Genomic DNA, 24,464 nt, shown 5'->3' with positions numbered 1-24,464 from the left:
CCTGATTCTCATGGAGAATAAAGAAGTTCTGTTGGATCAGTTCACTCCGCCTCCGACTGATGTTCTTCGGCACCACAGTGTCACGTTGCATGCATCTGTTTACAGCTCATATGTCTGGAATATTAAATCAGATTTTCAAGTGTAATCCTGATCAGTAATCCATGTTTTTATCAGATATACCAGTTATAAGATTACAAATGTTTTATGTACGGTAAAGGATTACAGTTACACTTCTTTTGTATCCTATTTACGTAACTCTGTTCTGTGTAATCCATTCCTTCCCAACCCTGGTGTCCAGACGGGGTGCGGCTGCTGAATGGATCCAGTCGCTGTTCAGGCAGACTGCAGGTGAAGACTAACCCGTCTGACCAGACCTGGTCCTCAGTGTGTGAAGCAGACCTGGACCTGCAGGATGCACAGGTGGTGTGTCGGGAGCTGAGCTGCGGGGCTCCTTCAGTCCTGCAGGGGGCGCTCTATGGAGACGTGCAGACTCCCAGGTGGAGCCCAGAGTTCCAGTGTGGAGGCCATGAGTCTGCTCTGCTGGACTGTAGAAGCTCAGGCTCAGCTAGAAGCAGCTGCTCACCTGGTAAAGCTGCTGGACTCACCTGCTCAGGTAGAAGAGGAGCTGCAGCTTCCACTGCTCTTCTCTTCACACTCACTCCATCCTCTCTCTCTGCTCTGGGTTCAGGGGCCGATGAGTTCAGGTTGGTGGGAGGAGCCAGTCGCTGTGCAGGAAGTCTGGAGCTGAAATATCTTGGTGAACAGAGACCTGTGATGAACGATGGCTACACCCTGAAGACAGCAGCTCTCATCTGTGAACATCTGAACTGTGGCTCTGCTGTTTCTTTTGAAGCAAGTCATATGTCAGATCAATCTATGTGGAGAATCGACTCAGAATGTTTTCAATCTGGATCTGATCTGTTGAACTGTGTGGTATCATGGAGCTTCTCTTTCACCCTGAAACTCACCTGCTCAGGTATGTTCTGCTGACTTTAAAAAATGAATATTTACTTACTGTTTCCAGGCTGATGTGCTCCCCACTCTCTCCTCTGTTCAGTCTCTGAACTCTGGTTCTTGGTGATCAGGTTCTGCTTTATGTCGGTGTCTTCATGGCTTCATCTTGGTCTTTCCAGAATCAGAATCAGAATTCTGGTTAGTGATCTGGATCAATCAGGTCAGAGTTTTTATTGGTCCATAGCTGTGGGAGGAATTACTTTAATTGGTGCATTGCTGCCTACATGTAGATATACACTTTCTTTTTGTAACTGATTCAGCATGGTTATTAATTTATTATCAGCTTATTTGACAATTTTTCACTCCTGGGGGTCCGGGGGCCACAGTTTGAGAACTGCAGCTGTAAACACACTGTAAACACATTTTTACGGCAGCTCTCCTGTGGACTCTGCAATGATAGATGCTCTGCAGAGAGGGTTGAAGAGTCTTGGTAATCTTTGTGGCAGTCTTTACCACTCTCTGCAGGCATTTGCAGTCCTTCACAGCGGTGCTTCCGTACCACACAGTGATGCAGTTAGTCAGGATGGACTCAATGATGCAGCTGTAGAAGTTGCTGAGGATTTTGGCTGACATACCAAATTTCCTCAGTCTCCTCAAGAAATACAGCCACTGTTGAGCCTCCTTAACCACCTGTGTTGTGTTAAGAGTCCATGTGAGGGCGTCACTGATGTGAACCCCAGGTATTTAAAGCTGCTCACTCTCTCCACCTCAAGGTCCCGGATCAACAGTGGCTGGTGGGGTCTCCTCTTCTTCCTCATGTCCACTATCATCTCCTTAGTCTTGTCTGTGTTGAGAGTGAGGTTGTTGTCTCCACAGCATGTCACCAGATTGTCCACCTCCCTCCTGTAGGCCGCCTCATCACTGCCTGTGATACGACCAATCACAGAGTCGTCTGCGAACTTCAGGATGATGTTCTCTGGGTGGGATGCGACGCAGTCGTGGGTGAACAGAGTGTAGAGGATGGGGCTGAGAACACAGCCCTGCGGGGTCCCGATGTTGGTGCTAATGCTGGCTGAAGTTCTGTTTCCTATCCTGACAGTCTGGGGCCTGCCAGTCAGGAAATCCAGGAGCCAGTTTCAGAGAGCTGGGTGTAGCCCGAGAGATAACAGTTTGTGAGTGAGTTTGAGGGGCATAACTGTGTTGAAGGCGGAGCTATAGTCAATAAAGAGTATCCTGACGTAGGAGTCTTTATTTTCCAGGTGGGAGAGGGAAAGATGGCGTGCGGCGGCGATAGTGTCAGAGGTGGACCTGTTGGGCCTGTAGGCATACTGAAGAGGATCTGTGGTGTCTGGAATGCTGCTCTGAATGTGAGGCAGTACCACTCTCTCAAAACACTTCATAATGATTGAAGTGAGTGCTACTGGCCTGTAGTCATTCAGGCAGGAAGGATTCTTCTTGGGGAGGGGAACGATGGTGGTGGTTTTGTAGCAGGTCGGGACAGTGCATTGGCTGAGGGAGAGGTTGAAGATGGAAGTGAAGACATCTGCCAACTGATCAGCGCATGTTCTGAGGGCCCGCCCGGGAATACTCTCTGGACCTGGGGCTTTGCGGGGGTTGATCCTCCTCAGGGTTTTCAGCACCTGGGCTGAAGAGATGATTGGCGGGGGAGAAGAGAGTTGAGTGTTTGAGATCTGCATATGCTCTGTAGAAGTGAAGTTAGTGGTGTCCTCAAAGCAAGTGTAAAATGCATTGAGGTCATCTGGAAGATTGTCTGATGGCGGTGGAGCTGGAGCTGGTCCTGAAGTCAGTGATGTGATCCAGACATTGCCACATCCTCCTGGAGTCGTTAGTAGAGTAGAAGCCCTCCGTCTTCACTCTGTATTGCCTCTTGGCCGCTCTTATGGCCTTTTGCAGTCGGTACTGCGCAGCCTTGTACTCCGTCTCCTCGCCAGATCTAAATGCAGCAGAGCGAGCGCGCAGCAGGAGCAGTACTTCTGTGTTTATCCAGGGCTTCTGTTTGGGGAACTTCCTGACTTGTGTAGTTGGTATAATGTTCGAAATACAAGTGCTAATGTACCCACTCACATGGTCAGCATAGTCATCTATACTGACAGAAAAGTCCTCCCGAGTAGCTGCAGCTCGAAACACATCCCAGTCTGTGGTGGCAAAACAGTCCTGCAAAGTGCTCACAGCCTCTGGCGTCCAAAGTTGAACCTGTCTGATAACAGGATTTGACTGTTTGAGTTTTTGTCTGTAGGCTGGGTACATTTGAGTTTTTGTCTGTAGGCTGGGTACATTTGAGTTTTTGTCTGTAGGCCGGGTACATGAACAGAGAGATATGGTCTGAATCTCCGAAGGGGGGGGGGGGGGGGGGGGGGGGGGGGGGCAGGGTCCTGCCTTGTATGCATTACGTATATTACTGTAGACATGGTCCAGAATGTTCTTGCCACGGGTGGGGATATCCACATGCCGGTGGTATCCAGTGAGTACAGTCCGTAAGTTGCACTGGTTGAAATCGCCACCAACATTGCCATTGTTATTGCTGTCTACATTCTACCATCGTCTGCAGCGACCAGCGCGAGTGACGTCATACATTCTGTGATCGTGGGACTACAAACCCAGCATCCCAGCGCCCTTATACTGATTAGTGGGGATTTAAATCATGTCTTTCTTGCTCCTGTTGTTACGACCAGGGCTCTTAAAGGAGGAAGGAAGTAACATAAGTGGGGGCTCGTCCGGGAATGCCTTAAAGTTCCTGAGGAGGTGTGGTGTAATTAATTAGGGTTTTGTTGTGTGGGGATTCTCTTCTTTTGTGTCATTGTACAGCGCGGAGAATGGAGCACTTTAACATTGATAAGTTTCTCGCTGGACCTTCCCTCGAGTTAATTGATAAACGTAGAAAAGATGACTTGATTAAAATTGCCACTAGTTTTCAGATTGATTACCCTCGACAAATTCTGAAAAAAGATCTAAAATCTTTAATCATTGGCACTCTGGTGGAGCGGGAGTTGATGCAGGCACCTGCTGGACCGCAGGATGGTACCTCAGGCGACGCCGCCAGTGCCACCATGCACGCTGAGCCTCACACAAAGACGTCTCCAAGGAGTGAAGCTGAGAGTGCTGCACTGCCGACAGGCCTGGACAGGCATGTCCGCGCAGGCTCCGGCTCCTCCTCATCTTCCTCAGCCAGCTCTGGGTCAGCGAGCGAGGCCCGGCTCAAGGTCAGGCTCGCCCGGCTGAAGCTGGAAGCCCAGGAAAAGGTGGAGAGGAGAGACGCACGGCTCAAGCAACAGCTGGAGATTCGGAGGCTTGAGATTGAGGCGGAGACGGCGGTACGCATGCGCCAGCTGGAGCTCGAGTCTCAGAGGGAGACGCACGTGCTCCGCTCATCGGCTGGTATGTATCCTGCTCCCACCAGCTCAGATCACGGCCCGTTTGATGTGAGTAAAAATGTCATCTTAGTTCCCACCTTCCGAGAGTCGGAAGTTGATAGCTATTTCAGCGCATTTGAGCGCATCGCCTCCGCTCTTCACTGGCCGCCAGAGTTTTGGTCTCTGCTGGTGCAGTGCAAAATTCACGGTAAAGCCCAGGAAGCAATTTCGGCACTTCCTGTAGAGGAAAGCCTGAAATATGACAGTGTTAAAGCCACCATCCTCCGTGCTTATGAGCTAGTTCCTGAAGCTTACCGGCAGAAGTTTAGGAACAGCGAAAAATCACCGAGCCAGACCTTCTGTGAGTTTGCTAGAGATAAAGGGGTTTTGTTTGATAAGTGGATTGCATCATCTAAAGTATCTGATTTTGAATCCCTGCGAGAGCTCATTTTGTTAGAGGACTTTAAAAATTGTATTCCGGATCGTGTTGTTATGCACCTGAATGAGCAAAAGTCCAGTTCGCTCACTGCTGCTGCTGTGGTAGCAGATGAATACGTGCTCACGCATAAGAGTTCTTTTCCTGTAGAAAAACCTCTCGGTTCCCCAATTAGTGCTGGTGGGGTGTTAAAATCCCAAGGCTTGCGCAAAGAAGAACGTGAGTGTTTCTATTGTCACAAAGCTGGACATGTCATCGCTGATTGCCTTGCCCTAAAACGCAAGGAGCAGATGTCCAAAAGTGTGCCACAGTCAAAAGGTGTCGGCTTGATTAATTCTGAAATTAACCCTTTGGACACTGACAGTCATAGTGACAAGCCTGATTCATGTTTCGAACCCTTTATTTTCGAAGGGACTGTGTCGTTGCCAGGTGAACCTGCTGATCAGCGCCCGGTGCCCATTCTGCGAGACACTGCCTGCTCACAGTCAGTGATTCTCGCAAGTGTGCTGCCATTTTCTGTAAAGTCTGCCTGCGGTTATGGTGTGGTGCTGCATGGAATCGAGCTGGGTTATGTTCCTCGACCAGTGCATTACGTGCATGTCGAGTCCGAGTTGGTGTCTGGAGTGTTCCCGGTGGCTGTCTGCCCTGCCCTCCCGATTAAAGGCGTTGCGTTTCTGCTGGGAAATGACATTGCTGGGGGCAAGGTGACTCCCACCTTAGAGATGCTGGTTGTGCCCATGTACCGCAAGTCCAGTACCATTGACAAACCAGATTCCGAGTTGTCCCCGGCCTGTGTGAGCACCAGAGCTCAGGCAAAGAAAGACAAAGAAGACGACATTGTGCCCCTGTTTGACACTTTTCTGAAATCAGAATTTACAGTTTCGGTCAAGAATGAGAAGAAGCCAGACTCCTCCATCAAGTTGGAGGATGAGACTCCTGCTGTCATCCCGACGCGCTCCGTTAGTACAGGACCTTTTTCCCCGGGCGCGTGTGTTCCGATGGTGGCAGACTCCCGATGTCCTCTAGAGGACTTAGTTGTGCGCCATTCTGCTTTTCAGGGCGCTCGCCTCCCAAATTCTGAAACCCTGCAGAAGTTTCCCTCGGCACTAAATCACCTGTCACCTGACCAGCAGCGTGACGTCGGTGGCCTCATAGACAGTTTCCCGTTTTTGTTCAGCGTCGGGCCCGCTCAATGTCATGCTCTAAAATCTGATGTTAACCACCCGCTCCTGCTCTACCAGTGCACTCCAGCATTTCTGAGGTGTGGGTTGGAGCAAATCCCTGGCCGGTTGCCGTGTTCGCCAACCACGACCTGCTCAGGTCCCGTGCTCGAATGTATAACCAACGGCTGATGCGCCGAGCCCTGATTGTGTAGGGTCAACCTGGTAACACGACACAAGAGGTAAAAACATCTTGGCGTATGCCCGGTCCAGACTTTGAAAAAGTACACCTCTGCTGTGATTTGTGCATTTGTTTTGTGTAACAACCAGGGGTTGTTCTTTTAAGGGGAGGGGTGTTACGGCTGCTGCCGTATTGTGTTTTGTGTGTACGTGCAGGTGTGGCTGTTTCTCTGCCTCTGCTTCACCTCCAGGAATGGAGGTGATAATTGAATAATTGGCTGAGGCACCAGACCATCAGGGAGGATACGGTGGCCTCCAATCATGGATGGCCATGGGAGGAGCCTCATCCTCAAAAGCTTCGCGGGAGGATCAGTCTGAGAGAGGCTGTGTCTGATCAGTGACCTGTCTCTCCTTGTTCGTCTGGCTCGGCTGTAGAAAACTGATCTCTGTGTTCAGCCTTGAGTTTTGTTGAACTGCCTGTGCAGTTGTGTGGCCGTTTAGTTAGCGTTTGCTTTGTTTATCAGTAGGGATCACCTTTTGTAGTAGTTTTGTTTCCCCTCATCTTGTTGAGTTCGGCTTTTGGTGTCCCTTAGTTTCTGTTACCCTTTTTATTTATTAAACACCTCTGTTTACCTTCCACATCTGGGTTTTATGTTACTTCCTTCCTCCTTTAAGAGCCCTGGTTGTAACATAAGTTTTTTTTTTTTTTTTTTTTTTTTTTTTCGAAGGTAAACAGACGACCTTTAAAGGGAAACTCCGTTTTTTTTTTTTTCACACCTAAACCTTATTTCTAGGTGTGTGCATGCTCATATACTCAGACAAACATCATGCAGCTCGGAGTCCTTCAGAAGTTATTTAGATCCCCTGGAAGTCAGACGCCCGGACGCCGTCACACTCGAGGCCGACTCAAAGTGCCTCTCTGCTGGGGAGAGGAGCTCCGCAACGTTCGCATCCGAGCTAATTGTGGCTAAGTTACCGAAAACTGTCAGCTCATCTACCATCTTCAGGTGGGTCAGCTGACCCACCTGAAGACAGTGAATGAGCTGACTTTATGATAACACTGGCGATGGATGAAAAAATATAGCCGAAATGAGTGATTTTGCAGAGATTATGTCCCGCGCTGAAGCCCCCTTGCTGTGGCCCCCCCTAAATCGGTTGGATCTAAATAACTTCTGGAGGACTCCGAGCTGCACGATGTTTGTCTGAGTGAGTATATGAGCATGCACACACCTAGAAATAAGGTCCAGGTGTCAAAAAACCGGAGTTGCCCTTTAAGCAGTATGTGGACTGTGTAACGAGAGGAAATAAAATCCTGGACTTGCTCTATGCCAACGTGAAGGAGGCATACAGCTCTTCTCCTCTCCCACCTCTTGAAGAATCGGATCACAACCTGATACACCTTGACAACACCTACAGGCCACTGGTAAAACAGCAGGCAGCCAGCTCAAGGACTATCAAAGTTTGGTCTAAAGACACAGAGTTGGCCCTCCAGGAGGGCTTTAATGTGACAGACTGGGAGTTGTTTCAGGAGGACCACGGTGACAACATAGAGGGTCTCTCTCATTGCATTAAAGACTACATACGCTTCTGTGAGGACACCATTGTCCCATTGAAAAAAGTTTGTTGCTTCCCAAACAATAAACCTTGGATTAACAAAGAGATCAACACCCTCCTCAACAGAAAAAAGAGGGCCTTCATGGCTAAGGATTGAGAGGAGCTCAGGGCTGCCCAGTGGGAGCTAAAGAGGAAGCTGAGAGAGGCCAAAAACAACTACAGGGACAGAATTGAGGCCAAGATGGGTGAGAAAAACTACAAAAGAAGTGTGGAATGGAATGAAACTGGTGATAGGCTGCTGTAAGCCTGTACCTGGAGTGGGAGGAGACCCGCACTTCGCTTCTGAGCTGAACCTATTTTTCAATAGGTTTGACGAACCCCCCCCCCCCCCCCCCCCCCCCCCCGCCAGGTGAGCTTGGTCAGTGTACCTGGGCTGCCACCCACCATCTCTGCACCTATTCTCACGTCTGCTGGAGACTTTGTCCTAACGCCCATCCAGCCCTTGACTACCTCCATCCCCCCTCCTCCCAGCTCTCTTCTTCTGAACAGCCTGAGGATAATGGACGCTCCCCTGTACTCATCCTCCTCACCCTGTCCAGAGATTACTCCCGGCAAGGTGAGAAAGGAGTTCTCCAGACTCTGCCCTGGCAAAGCCAGTGGGCCAGACAAAAACAGCCCCAGGGTTCTCAGGCTGTGTGCTTGGCAGCTAGCAAGAGTATTTCAGTGCCTCTTCAACCTCTCTTTGAGGTTGATGTTGGTGCCCAACCTGTGCAAGACCTGCATCGTTCCAGTACCTAAGAAAGGACGTCCCAGCAAACTCAATGACTACAGACCTGTGGCTTTCACGTCACATGTCATAAAGACATTTGAGAGGCGAGTTCTTCAGCACCTGAGGTCACTGCTAACTGCTTTCCTGGATCCATTGCAGTTTGCATACAAGTCATGCATTGGTGTGGAGGATGCTATCATCTTCCTGACCCACAAGTCCCTCTCACATCTGGAAAAGCAGAGTAGCACTGTGAGAATCATGTTTTTTGACTTCTCCAGTGCGTTTAATACCATCCAGCCCTGCCTCCTGAGGGACAAGCTGCTGGCGATGCAGCTGCACCCTAACATCCCGCCTGGATTACTGACGGTCTCACAGTCCGGCCGCAGTATGTCAGAGTGAACGGCTGTGCTTCTGAGGTGGTGACATGCAGCACCGGAGTACCCCAAGGTACTGTTTTGGCCCCTTTCCTATTCGCTCTCTATACCTGTGACTTCCGCTTAAACTCTGGTTCCTGCTACCTCCAAAAATTCTGTGATGACTCCTCCTCCTCCCTTTCTGGACTGCTTCTTTGGAGGACATCCCCATGGCAACGGCGGTCACCAGCTGGAGCGCGGAGAGGACGGGCCAACCACACACACACATACAATGGACTGATGAACTAATAGAGCATGGAGAGATATGAGGGATATAATTGATACCATCTTAGATAATCCCTCTCACGGAGAACTGTGACAGATGGGCAGCTCATTCAGCCATCACCTCGTCGCACCCAGGTGCAGAACAGAGCGGTTCAGGCACTCCTTTGTGCCCACTGCCAACAGACTCTTTAATAACAGTGGAAGCCATGGACTGTCATCATGCTGAACACATTCACATTCTTGTCTGTTATTCACACTGCACCTCATGCCGATTGTTCAGGATGCTGACCTCTGAATGCTGATTTTGAGGAGTAACTGACCACTGTAGGGCTCCAGTCAGAGAGCACATGAGTCATCAGAACGAGATGGAGCTTTTACTGCAGTTCTGAATTTATTGGATGATGAAGGAAACAAATCCAAGCATGGCAGAGCAGAGCAAGCAAATCAAGGAAGCAAGCAGTTTCTGGAATAACAGAAATAAAGATTGAATTAACATATGCACGACTATGCATTCAATGGAGCAAACAAACACAGAGCAAGGAATGAAAACAAACTGGACCCAACCTGAAATCATCAACATACAGATCAGATACAACCTCAGACTAACAGCCAATACACACTAAAGAGTTAGCTCAAGATGCTAACTCGCGGTTATGCTAACGCATAAAAACGAACATTTTAGGCGGCATAAACACAGCTCAGAAGTCCCACAACGCCAGCAGACGATGCATATGAAACATACACATTCATTTCTCATCACTTTTAAAGTAACTCACATCATCAATGACTGCTACATCATCATAAATGCTGCAGTAGCTGAACAGAGGAGGAGGAAGGAAGTGCAGGCGGTTTCAACAATAAGAGCGCTCACTTCAAAATAAGAGCACACACAAAGTCAATTGCAGCTTGAAGAATTCTTAACACCGATTCTTCATTTTTATTTTTTATATGTTTATTGTCTTTTTATCTGGTCACTCATCTGGTCACTTTATTTGTATATAGTCATATTGTATTATTGTTGTATTGTCTTTTTATTCTCATTTTTATCGTATCTGCTGGTGCGACTGTAACACCTGAATTTCCCCTTTGGGGATCAATAAAGGAGTATCTAAATCTAAATCTAAATCGACTCTGCGAACACATATTTTGTTGTATCAAAAAAAAAGACTGAAATAATGAATAATTTCTCAGTCTTTGTCAGCTGTTTGTGGAGATTTGCTCTGTTTGCTCACATCCTGTGCATCTCCTGGGGGCTGAACCCCCCTGAACTCAACACCTAGTGACGCCCCTGGCTTACTTGTGACTAAAAATAGTAATGAGGTTTATTTTAATGCAGCGACTGCCATCACTGCTCTATGGTAGTGTCATGGTTTCTGCAGTAAAGCCTGGACAGCTCATATGTCTGGAATATTCAATCTAATTTTCAAGTGTAATCCTCATGAGTAATCCATGTTTTTATCAGATATACCTGTAATGATATTACAAATGTTTTATGTGCTGTAAAGGATTACAGTTACACTTCTTTTGTATCCTATTTATGTAACTCTGTCACATGTGATCCGTTCCTCCCCAACCCTGGTGTTCAGACGGGGTGCGGCTGCTGAATGGATCCAGTCGCTGTTCAGGCAGACTGCAGGTGAAGACTAACCCGTCTGACCAGACCTGGTCCTCAGTGTGTGAAGCAGACCTGGACCTGCAGGATGCACAGGTGGTGTGTCGGGAGCTGGGCTGTGGGCCTCCTTCAGTCCTGCAGGGGGCGCTCTATGGAGACGTGCAGACTCCCAGGTGGAGCCCAGAGTTCCAGTGTGGAGGCCATGAGTCTGCTCTGCTGGACTGTAGAAGCTCAGGCTCAGCTAGAAGCAGCTGCTCACCTGATAAAGCTGCTGGACTCACCTGCTCAGGTAGAAGAGGAGCTGCAGCTTCCACTCCTCTTCTCTTCACTCTCACTCCATCCTCTCACTCTTCTCTTCGTTCAGGGTTTCCTGAAATCAGGCTGGTGGGAGAAAACAGTCGCTGTGCAGGTTCTCTGCAGATCAGAAGTTCTGGAGTTTGGAGACCAACAGACATCTCCCGGTGGTCTCTGGAGAAAGCAGCTGTTTTTTGTTCACATCTTCAGTGCGGCTCTGCTGTGTCTGCAGATTGGACACGTTCAGTCAACTCGACACTTACAGTGGTGATCTTGGACGACTGCTTTCAGTCTGGAACTGATTTCATGAAGTGTAAATTTCTCAATGAAGATGACTCCAGCAATAATCTCACCTGCTCAGGTAAGTTCATCAATGGTGTGTTCCTCACTCGGCACAGTCAGAGTTAAAATTCTGTGAATGACTTGTGTGTGTGTGTGTGTGTGTGTGTGTGTGTGTGTGTGTGTGTGTGTGTGTGTGTGTGTGTGTGTGTGTGTGTGTGTTTTCCAGACTTACTGCTCCATCCAGTCATCTCTGTGTCCTCCTCCATCCTCGGGGTCTCTGAGGCCCAGCAGCAGGGGCTCCAGGTGATCTGGGGCTCCACCTTCACCATCAGCTGCTCCATCCAGCCACAGTACCCAGGAGGCTCTTTCCAGCTCACCTTCACCTCCTCCAACACCTCCTACAACTCCACCCAGCCGGCCGTCAATCACTCTGCACACTTCCTGTTTCCTGCCGCAGAGCCCGCCCACCGGGGAAACTACAGCTGTGTTTATCACCTCCATGTTTTTGGACACAACTTCTGGTCAGAGAGCCGCCTGCTGTCTCTGTCTGTGTCCGGTAAGAAGAAGCTGACTCCTCCTTTACTCCACCCTTCCAGAGAACATGTGTGGGTTTTCCCCCCTTTAGAGGTCCAGCAGGCAGGTCCCACTGGGAGGAGGCCCCGAGGGGGTCCAGGACTCTCTGCTTTGGTCTGGGAGAGACTTGGAGTCCAGCCATCAGAGCTGGAGGAAGATGGAAGGGACAGACATGTCTGGAGGGGTTTGGTCTCTGTAGCGCCACCCAGACCTGATCCAGACCTTGGGAGCCCAGATGGAGCCCAGATGGAGGACTCTGATGGTCTCACTCCCAGCAGTCCTCAGACAGACGCTGATTGTTCTCTGTGTGTTCAGATCCAACAGCTGTGGTGGTCAGATGGGTGGTGGTGCCGCTGTCTCTGCTGCTGGTGCAGGGGGCGCTGTGGCTGTACTTTAAGGTACTGTTCACCTCTCTGCTGATGCTCTGGAGCTCTGGGTGGAGCCAGACTCTCCTCACTCTTGTGTGTCATCATGTCTCTGCAGGCCAGCAGGGGGCAGACCGGCAGACCGGGCGGACGCTGAGCGGAGTGCAGTGGAGGGATGAAGTCGGTCCTCTGAACCTTCCTGCTGTGAAGACCAGATGGTTTTTATGAGCTTCTTACAGCAATGATGAATCTCAACAGGTTCCCACAGACAGTGGAACAAGGTTCCTTTTCCTTTTGTGGACCCTGGTGGAAAAAGAGCCTTGTTTTGCTGTATATTGGACCACGGTGGATGTCCTTTTTTAATCTCCTTTTTACCCTTTTTACTCCTTTTTCATTGATGTTTTTCAGTCATTTCATGGATGCTCATTTCATCATATACTACCATCTGCTCCGCTCAGGCTGACTGTGTTGAACTGAGGAGATATTTTTGTGATTGTAATCCAACTTATTAGCTTGTTCTGCACCAAGATGAGGCAGGATGTGGTTTGCAGCAGGTGTTGAACTGTATGGAACCGGACCAGTTTGTATTACGTCCTGAGTGGTTCGATCTGGGCCTGAAGAACTCGTGTGGATCTCACTGCCTGCATGTTTTGTTTTTTGTTTTCTCTCGTCTTTCACTTTTTTTTTTTTTTTTTTTCTTTTTGAGAACTGAGGCTGTGGTTGGTTTCCTTGGTAACGAAACAGCATCAGAGGACATGTCCATGGGACCGGAGCATATAAGTAGACCCTGTTTTCCAGTGGGTGGCGCTCTCGCTTTCCCTTTCTGAATTATCAGAGAAAAGATGGAACCCTGACCTGAAATCTGGAGAGAGGTGACCTCCGAGGCTGATGTCAGCCAGATACCAAATTTAGACAAAAAACAAATTTTTATGATTGGCAAAATCTAAGAGCTGCTCACCTAAATTGACCATATTAAAATAATACATGCCTGAAATGTGAGAGATGTAAGAAGCAACACAAAATCAGTTCTCTTTGATCTCTTCATTTTTTGGGATTTTACTTTATCAATTTTTTATGGTAACCTGTAATCCTGTGAGTGAATAAAAATCTGGTGAACATTTCAAATCTCTGGTGGAGTGGCGTTATTTCTCTGAGTGAGACCAAAGAAGGTTCTTGGAATCATGTTTGAGAGACGTTTCTTGGCCCCTGAGAGGGAAGCCTCCAGGAGAACCTGCATGCCGGCACATCACGCAGCTGCCAGATGCTGTGCCAGTAGCTGAGTGTACACACACAGAAGAAGCAGATGTTTGCAGTTCAGAGATGTGCTTCCTCTTCTTTGGAGCGGGTGGCGACCAACAACTTTGGTGCACAGCGCCACCTACTGTGTCTCTTGGTGAATGTACTTCAGTTTACATCCTGATCACCGTATTCATTTCAGAGATCTGTAAAACCGCAACAGCATGTATCTTGCGACACCAGGCTGTGGTGGAGGAGAGGCTGAGCGGACCATGAGGAACTATTGGTGAAATTAATGAGTTTTTGGATGATTAAAGCCATTTTGGGAGCCGGCGCCACACATGCCCAATTGGCTAACTGTATATGGAGGTCTGCAGCTCGACTATGGATCTAACTTTCTCCCGGACCACTTTTCGGATCAGAAAACCCTTCTGAGTGAGTATATTGTTATACATCTTTATATGAACAATGTCAAAACTGTTTAAACCGAACTTATCCTTTAACGTTTCAAATCTAACTTTTGTTTTAATGTAAGAAAAATGTGTAAATGGTAAACTATTTGATGAAAAACACAAGTAATCTGTACCACTACTTTGACATATTGATCAATCGAAGTGAAAATAAAGCAACAAACAAATATAGAGGTTCATCAATGAAGACAAAAACATCCTGATGGTCAAAATGTTCTAATAGTTTCTTTTCTTTCCTCCAGAGCAGCAGGTGGAAGAGGAGGAGGAGTGGAGACAGGAGACGGTTCAGAGACTCTTTTCACTCTCAAACAGAAATACATAGATTAGTCATAGTGCTACCGATTGTGGTGAAATGCTAATGAAAAGTCTTTTAAAAAACGACTAGGTCTTTTTTACACATTGCGTGAAACAAACACACGCACACAAACAATGACATATAGAGTAATCATGTCGCTGTCCGTGGTGCTGAAGTCAACTTTATACAGTTGCTGCATTGCATGAAAGACACACACACACACACACACACACACACACACACACACACACAGAGGGAGAGAATCCAAACAAACCAAATACCCAGAGCGGCCTGGCGTTCCCAAAATTAGGACATTAGCGTCCTGACTGATAATAAACCAGTCATCTCTATAACTGTGTTTATCGGAGTGCTGACAGTATTTATACAAGTGACTGTTAAGTCATTAAATGAACCTTCACCAACCATTGAGGACATAATTGAATAAAAAGTTAAATAAATATTTTATGTAATGAAATGAGAAAAACATCAAATATATTTGCTATGTCCTTTTTTCTCTCTCGCTGATGCAGGTCCACAATATCCATGTAGAACAAGCAGTTCACCCCTCCAGGGTCTGGATAATGGACTGCTCCGTGTGACGTAAGACAGGTGAAACATGGCCACTCTGGCCCCGCCCCCGCCCTAAGGAGCAGATTGGAAGCAGGACGTGTGTGAGGTGAGGTGGTATATCCTGGCCTCTGCTGATCTTGTGTTAAGGGCCTGTTCTTGTGCCGCCATGATTAGTGCCTCTGTGCTGTCCTTCAGTCCAGCCTTTTCCAGCCTCTGGTATGTTTTTCCAATGTCAGCCACTTCTTCAATTTTTCGGTGGTACATGCCATGCAGGGCTTTGTCTGTCCATGATAGCTCCTCTTGTTCCTCCTTACTGGGCTTTTGATGTCTGAGGCATTCACTTAGCAGATCATCACCGGGGGCCATCTTCTTGGTATACTCATGGAGGCTCTTGGTTTCCTCCTGAATAGTGGCTCTGACACTCACTAGTCCTTGGCCTCCCTCCTTTCTCTTGGTGTACAGCCTCAGTATGCTGGACTTAGGGTGGAACCCTCCGTGCATTGTAAGGAGCTTTCTTGTCTTGATATCAGTGGCTTGCATTTCTTCCAGTGGCCAGGATATTATGCCAGCAGGGTATCTGATTACTGGTAGGGCGTAGGTGTTCATGGCCTGGATCTTATTTTTGCCATTCAGCTGACTCTTCAGGACCAGTCTTCCTCTCTGTAGGTATTTGACTGTGGCTGACTTTCGAGTTGCCTCCTCATGGTTACCATTTACCTGTGGGATCCCCAGGTACTTGTAGCTGTCCTGCACATCTGTTCTGTTCCCTTCAGGCAATTCAAGCCCTTCAGTTGTGATCACCTTCCCTCTTCTAGATACCATTCGTCCACACTTATCTGGTCCGAATGACATCCCGATGTCATTGCTGTATATCCTGGTGAGGTGAATCAGGGAGTCCATGTCACGCTCATTCTTGGCATACAGTTTGATGTCGTCCATGTAGAGGAGGTGGCTGACAGTTGTTCCGCTCTTGAACCGGTATCCAAAGCCGCTCTTGGTAATGATCTGGCTGAGGGGGTTCAGGCCTATGCAGATCAGCAGGGGGGACAGGGCCTCACCTTGGTATATGCCGCATTTGATGCTCACCTGGGTCACTGGCTTTGAGTTGGCCTCTAGACTTGTCTTCCACAGCCCCACTGAGTTATGAATGAAGCTCCTTAGAGTCCTGTTGATGTTGTACAGTTTTAAACACTCCAGTATCCACGTGTGTGGCATTGGGTCATAGGCTTTCTTGTAATCAATCCAGGCAGTGCACAAGTTGGTGCTGCGGGACTTGCAGTCTTGGGTGATTGCCCTGTCAATCAGTAGCTGGTGTTTGGCCCCCTTGGTGTTATTGCCAATCCCTTTTTGTGCTTTACTCATGTACTGATCCATGTGCCTACTTATCTTGGCCGCTATGATGCCTGATAGGAGTTTCCATGTGATGCTGAGGCAGGTTATAGGCCGGTAGTTTGATGGTATTGTTCCCTTCTGGGTGTCCTTCATAATGAGGACTGTCCGACCTTGGGTTAGCCACTCTGGGTGGGTCCCTGATATTAGCAGCTGGTTCATTTGTGCTGCAAGGCGTTCATGGAGTGCAGTTAGCTTCTTAAGCCAGTAGGTGTGAATCTTGTCGGGCCCTGGAGCTGTCCAGCTCTTCATTTTGGCCACTCTTGCCTGTACATCTGCTGTTGTAATTACTACTGGCTCTTGTTCTGGGAGGTTGCTGTGCTCTGCCTGCAAGCCTGCCAGCCATTGGGCATTGATGTTGTGTGACACATCTTTCTCCCAGATACTCTTCCAGTATTGCTCAGTTTGAGCCCTGGGTGGGTCTGCTGTGGTCTTACTACCCTGCCACTGAGAGTAGACCTTAGCTGGATTGTTGGAGAACACCCTGTTTATTCTCCTGGTCTCCACTTCTCTCGTGTATCTCTTTAGGCAGGTAGCTAGGGCTGTGAGTCTTTGCTTAGCAGTCTCCAGTGCCTCAGTTATTGACAGCTTTCTGTATTTCTTGGGCAGTTCTTTCTTGAGATTCACCCCTCTGCTTAGTTCTGCGAGGAAGCTGACTTCTCTCCGTGTTGCCATGATTTTTGCCTCGAGCCTTCTTTTCCATGGAGGTTCTTGGTCACTCCGGCTACTCATGCTGTTCATCTTGTAGCCAAGCATCTCTAGGATGACTGCCGCTGTTGCATATATCAGCTGATTGGTCTCAGTGATGGTGCTGGTAGGGATTGTTAGCAGTGCTGTGTTCACATCTTCCAGTAGAGATTCCTATGACACTATATATATATATATATATATATATATATATATATATATATATATATATATATGTATATATATATATATATATATATACATACAATGGGGATATTTTTGTGACTGTAATCCAACTTATTAGCTTGTTCTGCACCGAGGTGAGGCAGGATGTGGTTTGCAGCAGGTGTTGAACCGTATGGAACCGGACCAGTTTGTATTTCATCCTGAGTGGTTCCATCTGGGCCTGAAGAACTCGTGTGGATCTCACTGCCTGCATATTTTGTTTTTCTTCTTTCTAATTTCTTTTTTTTTTTTCTTTTTGAGAACTGAGACTGTGGTTGGTTTCCTTGGTAACAAAACGGCATCAGAGGACATGTCCATGGGACCAGAGCGTATAAGTAGACCCTGTTTTCCAGTGGGTGGCGCTCTCGCTTTCCCTTTCTGAATTATCAGAGAAAAGATGGAACCCTGACCTGAAATCTGGAGAGAGTTCACCTCTGAGGTTGATGTCAGCCAGATACCAAATTTAGACAAAAAACAAATTTTTATGATTGGCAAAATCTAAAAGCTGCTCGCCTAAAGTGACCATATTAAAATAATGCGTTTCTAATATTTGAGTCGGAACAGAACCGATGCAGAATCAGTTCTCTTTGATCTCTTCATTTTTTGGTGTTCTACTTTTTTTTTTTTTTAATTAATTTTGAATCATAACCGCATTATAACAGCATGCACTGGGGCGGTTCGCAGCCGAGTGTGAAGCGGCAGGGATGAGGATCAGCACCTCCAAATCCGAGGCCATGGTCCTCGACCGGAGGAAGGTGGCTTGCCCCCTCCAGGTTGGTGGAGAGACCCTAGCCCAAGTGGAGGAGTTTAAGTATCTTGGGGTCTTGTTCACGAGTGGGGGACGGATGGAGCGTGAGATTGACAGGCGGATCGGTGCAGCGGCTGCAGTGATGCAGTCGTTGTATCGGTCCGTCGTGGTGAAGAAGGAGCTGAGCCGAAAGGCGAAGCTCTCAATTTACCGGTCAATCTACGTTCCCACCCTCACTTATGGTCATGAGCTTTGGGTCATGACCGAAAGGACAAGATCCCGGATACAAGCGGCCGAAATGAGCTTCCTCCGTAGGGTGGCTGGGCGCTCCCTTAGAGATAGGGTGAGGAGCTCAGTCACCAGGGAGGAGCTCGGAGTAGAGCCTCTACTCCTCCACATCGAGAGGAACCAGCTGAGGTGGCTCGGACATCTGTTTAGGATGCCTCCTGGACGCCTCCCTGGGGAGGTGTTCCGGGCATGTCCCACTGGGAGGAGACCCCGGGGAAGACCCAGGACACGCTGGAGAGACTATGTCTCTCGGCTGGCCTGGGAACGCCTTGGGATCCTCCCAGAGGAGCTGGAGGAAGTGTCTGGGGACAGGGAAGTCTGGGCATCCCTGCTGAGACTGCTGCCCCCGCGACCCGGCCCCGGATAAGCGGTAGAAAATGGATGGATGAATTATAACCTGTAATCCTTTAAGTGAATAAAAATCTGGTGAACATTTCCAATCTCCGGTGGAGTGGCATTATTTTTCTGAATGAGACCAAAGAAGGAACTTGGAATCAGGTCTGAGAGACGTTTCTTGACCCCTGAGAGGGAAGCCTCCAGGAGAAGCTGCAGTCCGGCACAGCACCAGACCCGGCTCACCAAAAATCTTCTAATAGTTTCTTTTCTTTCCTCCAGAGCAGCAGGTGGAAGAGGAGGAGGAGTGGAGACAGAAGACGGTCCAGGGACTCTATTCACTCTCAAACACAAATACATAGACTAGTCACAGTGCTGCCGACTGTGGGGAAATGCTAATGAAGTCTTTTTTTCAACAAAACAACTAGGTCTTTTTTTCACATTGCGTGACACAAAAAAATACATGGAGTAGCCATGTCGCTGTCCATGGTGCTGAAGGCAACTTACAGTTGCTTCATTACATGAAAGACACACACACACACAGCCTGGCGTTCCCAAAATTGAGACATTGACAAACTGACTGACAGTAAACCACTGTCATCTCTGTGACTGTTTGAAGGAGTGCTTTATACAAGTGACTGTGAAATCATTAAATGAACGTTCACCGCTGTGAAGAGGACTTGAACCTGTGCCCTCTGCCAGCACCACAGTGTGTGTGACAGACTGAACCACTGCTCCACCGCGTCTTCGTCTCTCAGGCTTCAGGCTTCAACATTTCAGCCGCTGCTCTTTGGCTTTTTTCTTTTTCCAGTAGTTTCTACCAGATGTCAGTCTGAATGGACCCTGAGCAGATCCTCCAGTGTGGCTGCTTGGCTCAGTGTGGTAGAGCACCGCCTGCCAAGAGTGAGACCCGGGTTCAATTCCCAGGCAGGGTGTGTGTGAAACAGGAAGTGTTCTTCACAGAATCAACCACTGAAATAAAGACTTATATTCAAATTTTATGTCATTTTTTTGACATAAAATTTGAATATAAGTCTTTATTTCAGTGGTTGATTCTGTGAAGAACACTTCCTGTTTCACACACACCCTGCCTGGGAATTGAACCCGGGTCTCACTCTTGGCAGGCAGTGCTCTACCACACTGAGCCAAGCAGCCACACTGGAGGATCTGCTCAGGGTCCATTCAGACTGACATCTGGTAGAAACTACTGGAAAAAGAAAAAAGCCAAAGAGCAGCGGCTGAAATGTTGAAGCCTGAAGCCTGAGAGACGAAGACACGGTGGAGCAGTGGTTCAGTCTGTCACACACACTGTGGTGCTGGCAGAGCGGCAGAGGTTCAAGTCCTCTTCACAGCGGTTCAGCTCACTGGAGGGGTTGAGAGCCCAGGCTGAGGTCAGGGGGGTCAGGCCAGGTGTGGGGGGGAGTTTCTTCTCCTGGTCGGCCTCAACGCTATCTGGTAGATTTTCCACTGGATTCACACTTGATATTAAACTGGTTTCAGACTGGATTTGACACTGGATTCAGGTTGGATTTTAAACTCGTATCATTCTAAATATTAGACAGGTTTTAACCTGGAATTTAAACTAGTTTCAAGCAGATTTTAGAGTAGTTTCATGTTGGATTCCACACTAGTTTCAGACTTGGTTTCTCATTAGATTTCCACTCCTAACAGTGTGTAAAGATTCAGCTCCAAGTCTCTGATTTTGACTCTGAATGACTTCCAATTCATCATTAACGACCACGTGGAGCAGAGAAATCACTTTATTGATTAGTTTTCTTATTTTTAATGATCAGTTTTTTTGTGATATAATTCTGACACAAGATGCAGAGTCCTCTGTCTTTCAGTCTGAGAGGAATAAAAACTGATTGAAAAACTTTAAAAAGGTCAAATGTGGAGTTTTCATGGTGTAGTTTATATGTCAGTGTTTCAGGTTTGATTCCCTCCTTCTCAATGTCAATTACTGATGATGTGGCGTTTGTTTTCTCTCTCTGTGCTGCAGGAGTGGGCGGGGTCAAGAGAGAGAGAGAGAGAGAGAGAGAGAGAGAGAGAGAGAGAGAGAGAGAGCTCCTCCTTTTTTGTCGCCCTCTTGTGGACAGATGCAGGCATTACAACAACAGTCCAGATTTCCACCGGTTTGATGAACCTCCAACATAAATCAAACTGGTTTGAAATGAAACTCCTCTCAGTTTGGATTCATGCTTTAAAGTTTAATGCACAGGGAAATGCAAAAACTATCTGAGGAAAATTTCTCATCATCACTGGAAAGAAAGACCATTTCAAAGTGTCCAAAAAATGGCTGCACAGAGCTCTGGCTGGAATCTTACTGCAACAATTGCAGCACTGTTGCAACAACACATCATCAGCAGGGTAAAACTAACCTGTCTCATGACGGTCTAACCCCAGCTCACGTTCCCTATTAGTGGGTGAACAATCCAACGCTTGCTGAATTCTGATTCACAGTGACAGGAAGAGCCGACATCGAAGGATCAAAAAGCGACGTCGCTATGAACGCTTGGCCGCCACAAGCCAGTTCTCCCTGTGGGAACTTTTCTGACACTGTCGGGAGGACTGAAGAGCATCAAGTCTGGAGGAGCTGGACAGGTTCACCAAGAAGAACCAGCTGAGATTCCTCAACAGAGAAACTGCTGCAAAAAGGAGACACAGCTGACTGCTGGCTCCGGGACTCTGGGAGAGTTTGACTCTTATCAAATCACTTTGTTTCCATGAGCAAAGTGTGACATCAGCCTCCATAATAAAACTAGGAGATGTGGAATACAATCGTGTGTGTGTACTCTCACCCGCTGGCTCAATGTCTTGGCGCTGGGGGGGTGAGGTGATGGAGGAGGGCCAGCAGCTCTGGAGAAGCAGCCGGGGGTCTGTGGAGGTGGAGGTCCAGCAGCTGTGGTCTCTAAAGAAAGGCTGCAGACAGACAGATGGGAGGGTTCATGTTTCTGGGTTCAGACTCAGTGAGATGGCGAGCGGTGGGCGAGTCCTCCCCCCACCTGGCCTGTGTGGTGGTGCTTCATCTCCTCCCAAAGCAGCTCCAGCTGCCTCTCGATGAAGGTGAAGAGAAAAGGAGGGCTGGTGGCGCTCAAAGGCTGCTGCCCCCCAATGATGCAGCAGAAGTCACTTTACTTTCAATGACCTGAAGTCCTGAAGTCTTTCTACTGAGTCAAAGCTGACTCTGTTCAGAGGACGAGGCTTCCACAGGGACACAAATGATGAGGCTGAGTTGTCTTTCACCCAAACTGATGCATCAGTAACAGTATTATATAGACTGAAATAACGATGCTGTAGAACGATGGGTACATCACACACAACTCACAATACGCTGAGCAACGCCACATATTAGGAACCATGGATACTATCAAAGAAATCAGCAACTTCCGCTCCAAGGTAAAAGTTTTATGGTATCAAAAAGTCACAACACAACGACCGCTTTCTTTTCCTGGCTGTCGGAGGAGGCGGGCGCTTTTTCTATCGCTCCCTACTTGCTTCTCCCTCGCTATTGTCTCTGCTTGCTGCACTCTTGTCTCGTCTGTTTGACTGGACTAATCGCTTGACTTGATTTTTCGAACAAACCAAATATCAACCATGGAACTGATCAGCTGGTCTCTCTACGCCATTGATACATTTTTTTTTTTTTTTTGCAATCAACTATTTATTATTTCAGTTTGTAACAATACAACATCAACTTCAAAGGATGCATTAATTCCAGAAATTTAAACACAAACACTATACATTTTTAACCAAGACCCCCCCCACCCCTTCCCTTCCTCCCTCCCCCCTCCATCTTCCTTATGGAGCACACAGATTAAGACACAGTCATAATCAGGATTACAAAATGGACATATTGGATTACCACAGATGAAAGATACAAAAGTCACAACAATAGTTTTCTTACATCTTCAGCAGCCTTTTCCCACATCACCAATGTTCTTGGCTTGGCATTATTAATACGAGCTGATGACCACTCCAGGTAGATCACTTAAAGAAGAGGTTGTAGTCAATGTTTTATTGATAATTGATGTGGCGGAAGCCACCTCAGAGCAATGATTTTTTTTGCAGCAGTCATGCCAGCCAGCCAGAGTCTACGCTCTATCTCAGAGATCTTGAACCGGGAGTCGTCATTTCATCAATCAATCAATCAATCAATCAATTTATTTTTGTATAGCCCAATATCACAACAACAGTTGCCTCAGAGGGCTTCAAGATGTTACATTGGTTGGTAAAAATAAAAACAGTGAATAAGCATAATGTTAATACGTCAAATTCACAGTAACGAGACAAAACAAAGCAACCACCGCCTTAGACCCTCACATCCGGGAAGAAAAAACTCCAGAAACCCAGTGGGAAAAGAAGAAATCTTGGGGAGAACCACAGTATGGAGGGATCCCTCTCCCAGGGACGGACAGCTTTGGCAACAGCTAGCATGAGACAATAAGAAGTAAAGCCTAGGACTATGTTGAGGACAAGAACCACGGATCCCAGAGGTAGAACCGAAGCCAGTCCGCGGGCAGCACCGACAGGAGTGTCCTCCCGATCCAGACGGAGCTTGTTCGTAGGCCCTCGTGATAGTGGAGTCAGCAACTGAAACTGGAGAAGACTCCCCCTCGAAGGGGGGGACAGCAGGTGAAAAGCAATGAACGGACTAAAGGGAAGAACATTCAGACATTAGAGGACAGGGCTCAGTGCACCGTACTTCCCACAGCATTCTGGCTCCTAGGGCAGCTTTGTGAATAGTTTAGTATTTAAACTAGTATTTAGTTAGTATAGTTTAGATAGTTTAGTTTAGTTTAGAGTCCCTAGCTGACCTGATCATAGGCTGCATCAAAGAGAAACGTCTTGAGCCTAACCTTAAAGCGATACTTCAACATTTTGGCAAATTGGCCCATCTAGGGCAATTTGGTAGTCATTTAGAACAGCATACTTACTTTTTTTGTGAGGGCAAGCTGTTGTTTATTCAGCGGTGAGTCTGAGGAGAGCTTCACGGCGGACATAATGGAAGTGGATGGTACAGTAGCTTCCCTCGTCAAACTCATCAATCCAACACAATCCAACAACCCCAAAACACACTTTGGCGGACACGTTATAATCCCCACATTCACTACGCTGTGAAATATTAATGCAAAATTACGAGATTGAGCGTTTTTTTGCGAAAATTGCTAAGACGGAACTACTTACTAAACATGGCGTCTGGGCGTAGTGATCTCAAAGAAAAAGTAGTTCCCAGTATTTGCTTCAATGTCTTAATGCTACAATATTATTTGTTGGTGTTTCACAGCGTAGTGAATGTGGGGATTATAACGTGTCCACCAAAGTGTGTTTTGGGGTTGTTGGATTGTGTTGGATTGATGAGTTTGACGAGGGAAGCAACTGTACCGTCCACTTCCATTATGTCCGCCGTGAAGCTCTCCTCAGACCCACCGCTGAATAAACAACAGCTCACCCTCACAAAAAAAGTAAGTATGCTGTTCTAAATGACTACCGAATTACCCTAGATGGGCCAATTTGCCAAAATGTTGAAGTATCGCTTTAAATGTGGAGACTGTGTCTGCCTCTTTGACACCACTTCCATAAAAACGGTGCCTGATAGCTAAAGGCTCTTCCACCTCGTGTCCATTTAGAGACTCCAGGAGTCACCAGTAACCCTGCATTTTGAGAGCGAAGTGCTCTGATTGGTTGATAAGGCGTTAAAGCATCTTGGAGATAGGTTGGAGCCATCCCATTTAGGATTTTGTAAGTGAGGAGAAGGATTTTAAATCTAACTCTAAACTCGACAGGAAGCCAGTGAAGAGATTTTAGAACGGGAGTAATGTATTCACGTCTTCTCGTTCCGGTTAATAATCTGGCGGCCGCATTTTGAACCAACTGAAAGTTTTTTAATGCACTTTTTGGGCAGGCTGCAAGAAGGGAGTTGCAGTAGTCCAGTCTAGTAGAAACAAATGCATGGATGAGTTTTTCCTGCATCGCTTCTAGGTAGAATGTTTCTTATTTTAGCTATGTTGCGCAAGTGGAAATATGCTGTTTTACAA

The 24,464-nt window shown here is 47.5% G+C and overlaps 1 protein-coding gene and 1 long non-coding RNA gene across 2 annotated transcripts in view; both read left to right on the top strand.

Annotated features, from left to right (window-relative positions):
- The window catches only part of LOC115385806 (scavenger receptor cysteine-rich type 1 protein M130-like), a 48,076-nt gene extending 42,289 nt beyond the window's left edge, over positions 1-5,787 (top strand). The window contains exons 8-11 of the mRNA XM_030087882.1: positions 299-346; positions 4,141-4,350; positions 5,425-5,555; positions 5,770-5,787. Coding sequence (XP_029943742.1) covers positions 299-346; positions 4,141-4,350; positions 5,425-5,555; positions 5,770-5,787 — 407 coding nt within the window. The remainder of the gene's footprint in view (positions 1-298; positions 347-4,140; positions 4,351-5,424; positions 5,556-5,769) is intronic.
- A 5,934-nt stretch (positions 5,788-11,721) lies between these two features.
- On the top strand, positions 11,722-12,797 carry LOC115385804 (uncharacterized). Its single transcript, XR_003931178.1, has 3 exons — positions 11,722-11,806; positions 12,139-12,221; positions 12,307-12,797. It is a non-coding gene; the product is annotated as an uncharacterized LOC115385804 (long non-coding RNA).
- The last annotated feature ends 11,667 nt before the right edge of the window (positions 12,798-24,464 follow it).

The sequence above is a fragment of the Salarias fasciatus genome, unplaced genomic scaffold (assembly GCF_902148845.1).
Source record: "Salarias fasciatus unplaced genomic scaffold, fSalaFa1.1, whole genome shotgun sequence".
NCBI classification, from domain to species: Eukaryota; Metazoa; Chordata; class Actinopteri; order Blenniiformes; family Blenniidae; genus Salarias; species Salarias fasciatus.
This window is presented reverse-complemented; position numbering and strand designations above follow the sequence as displayed.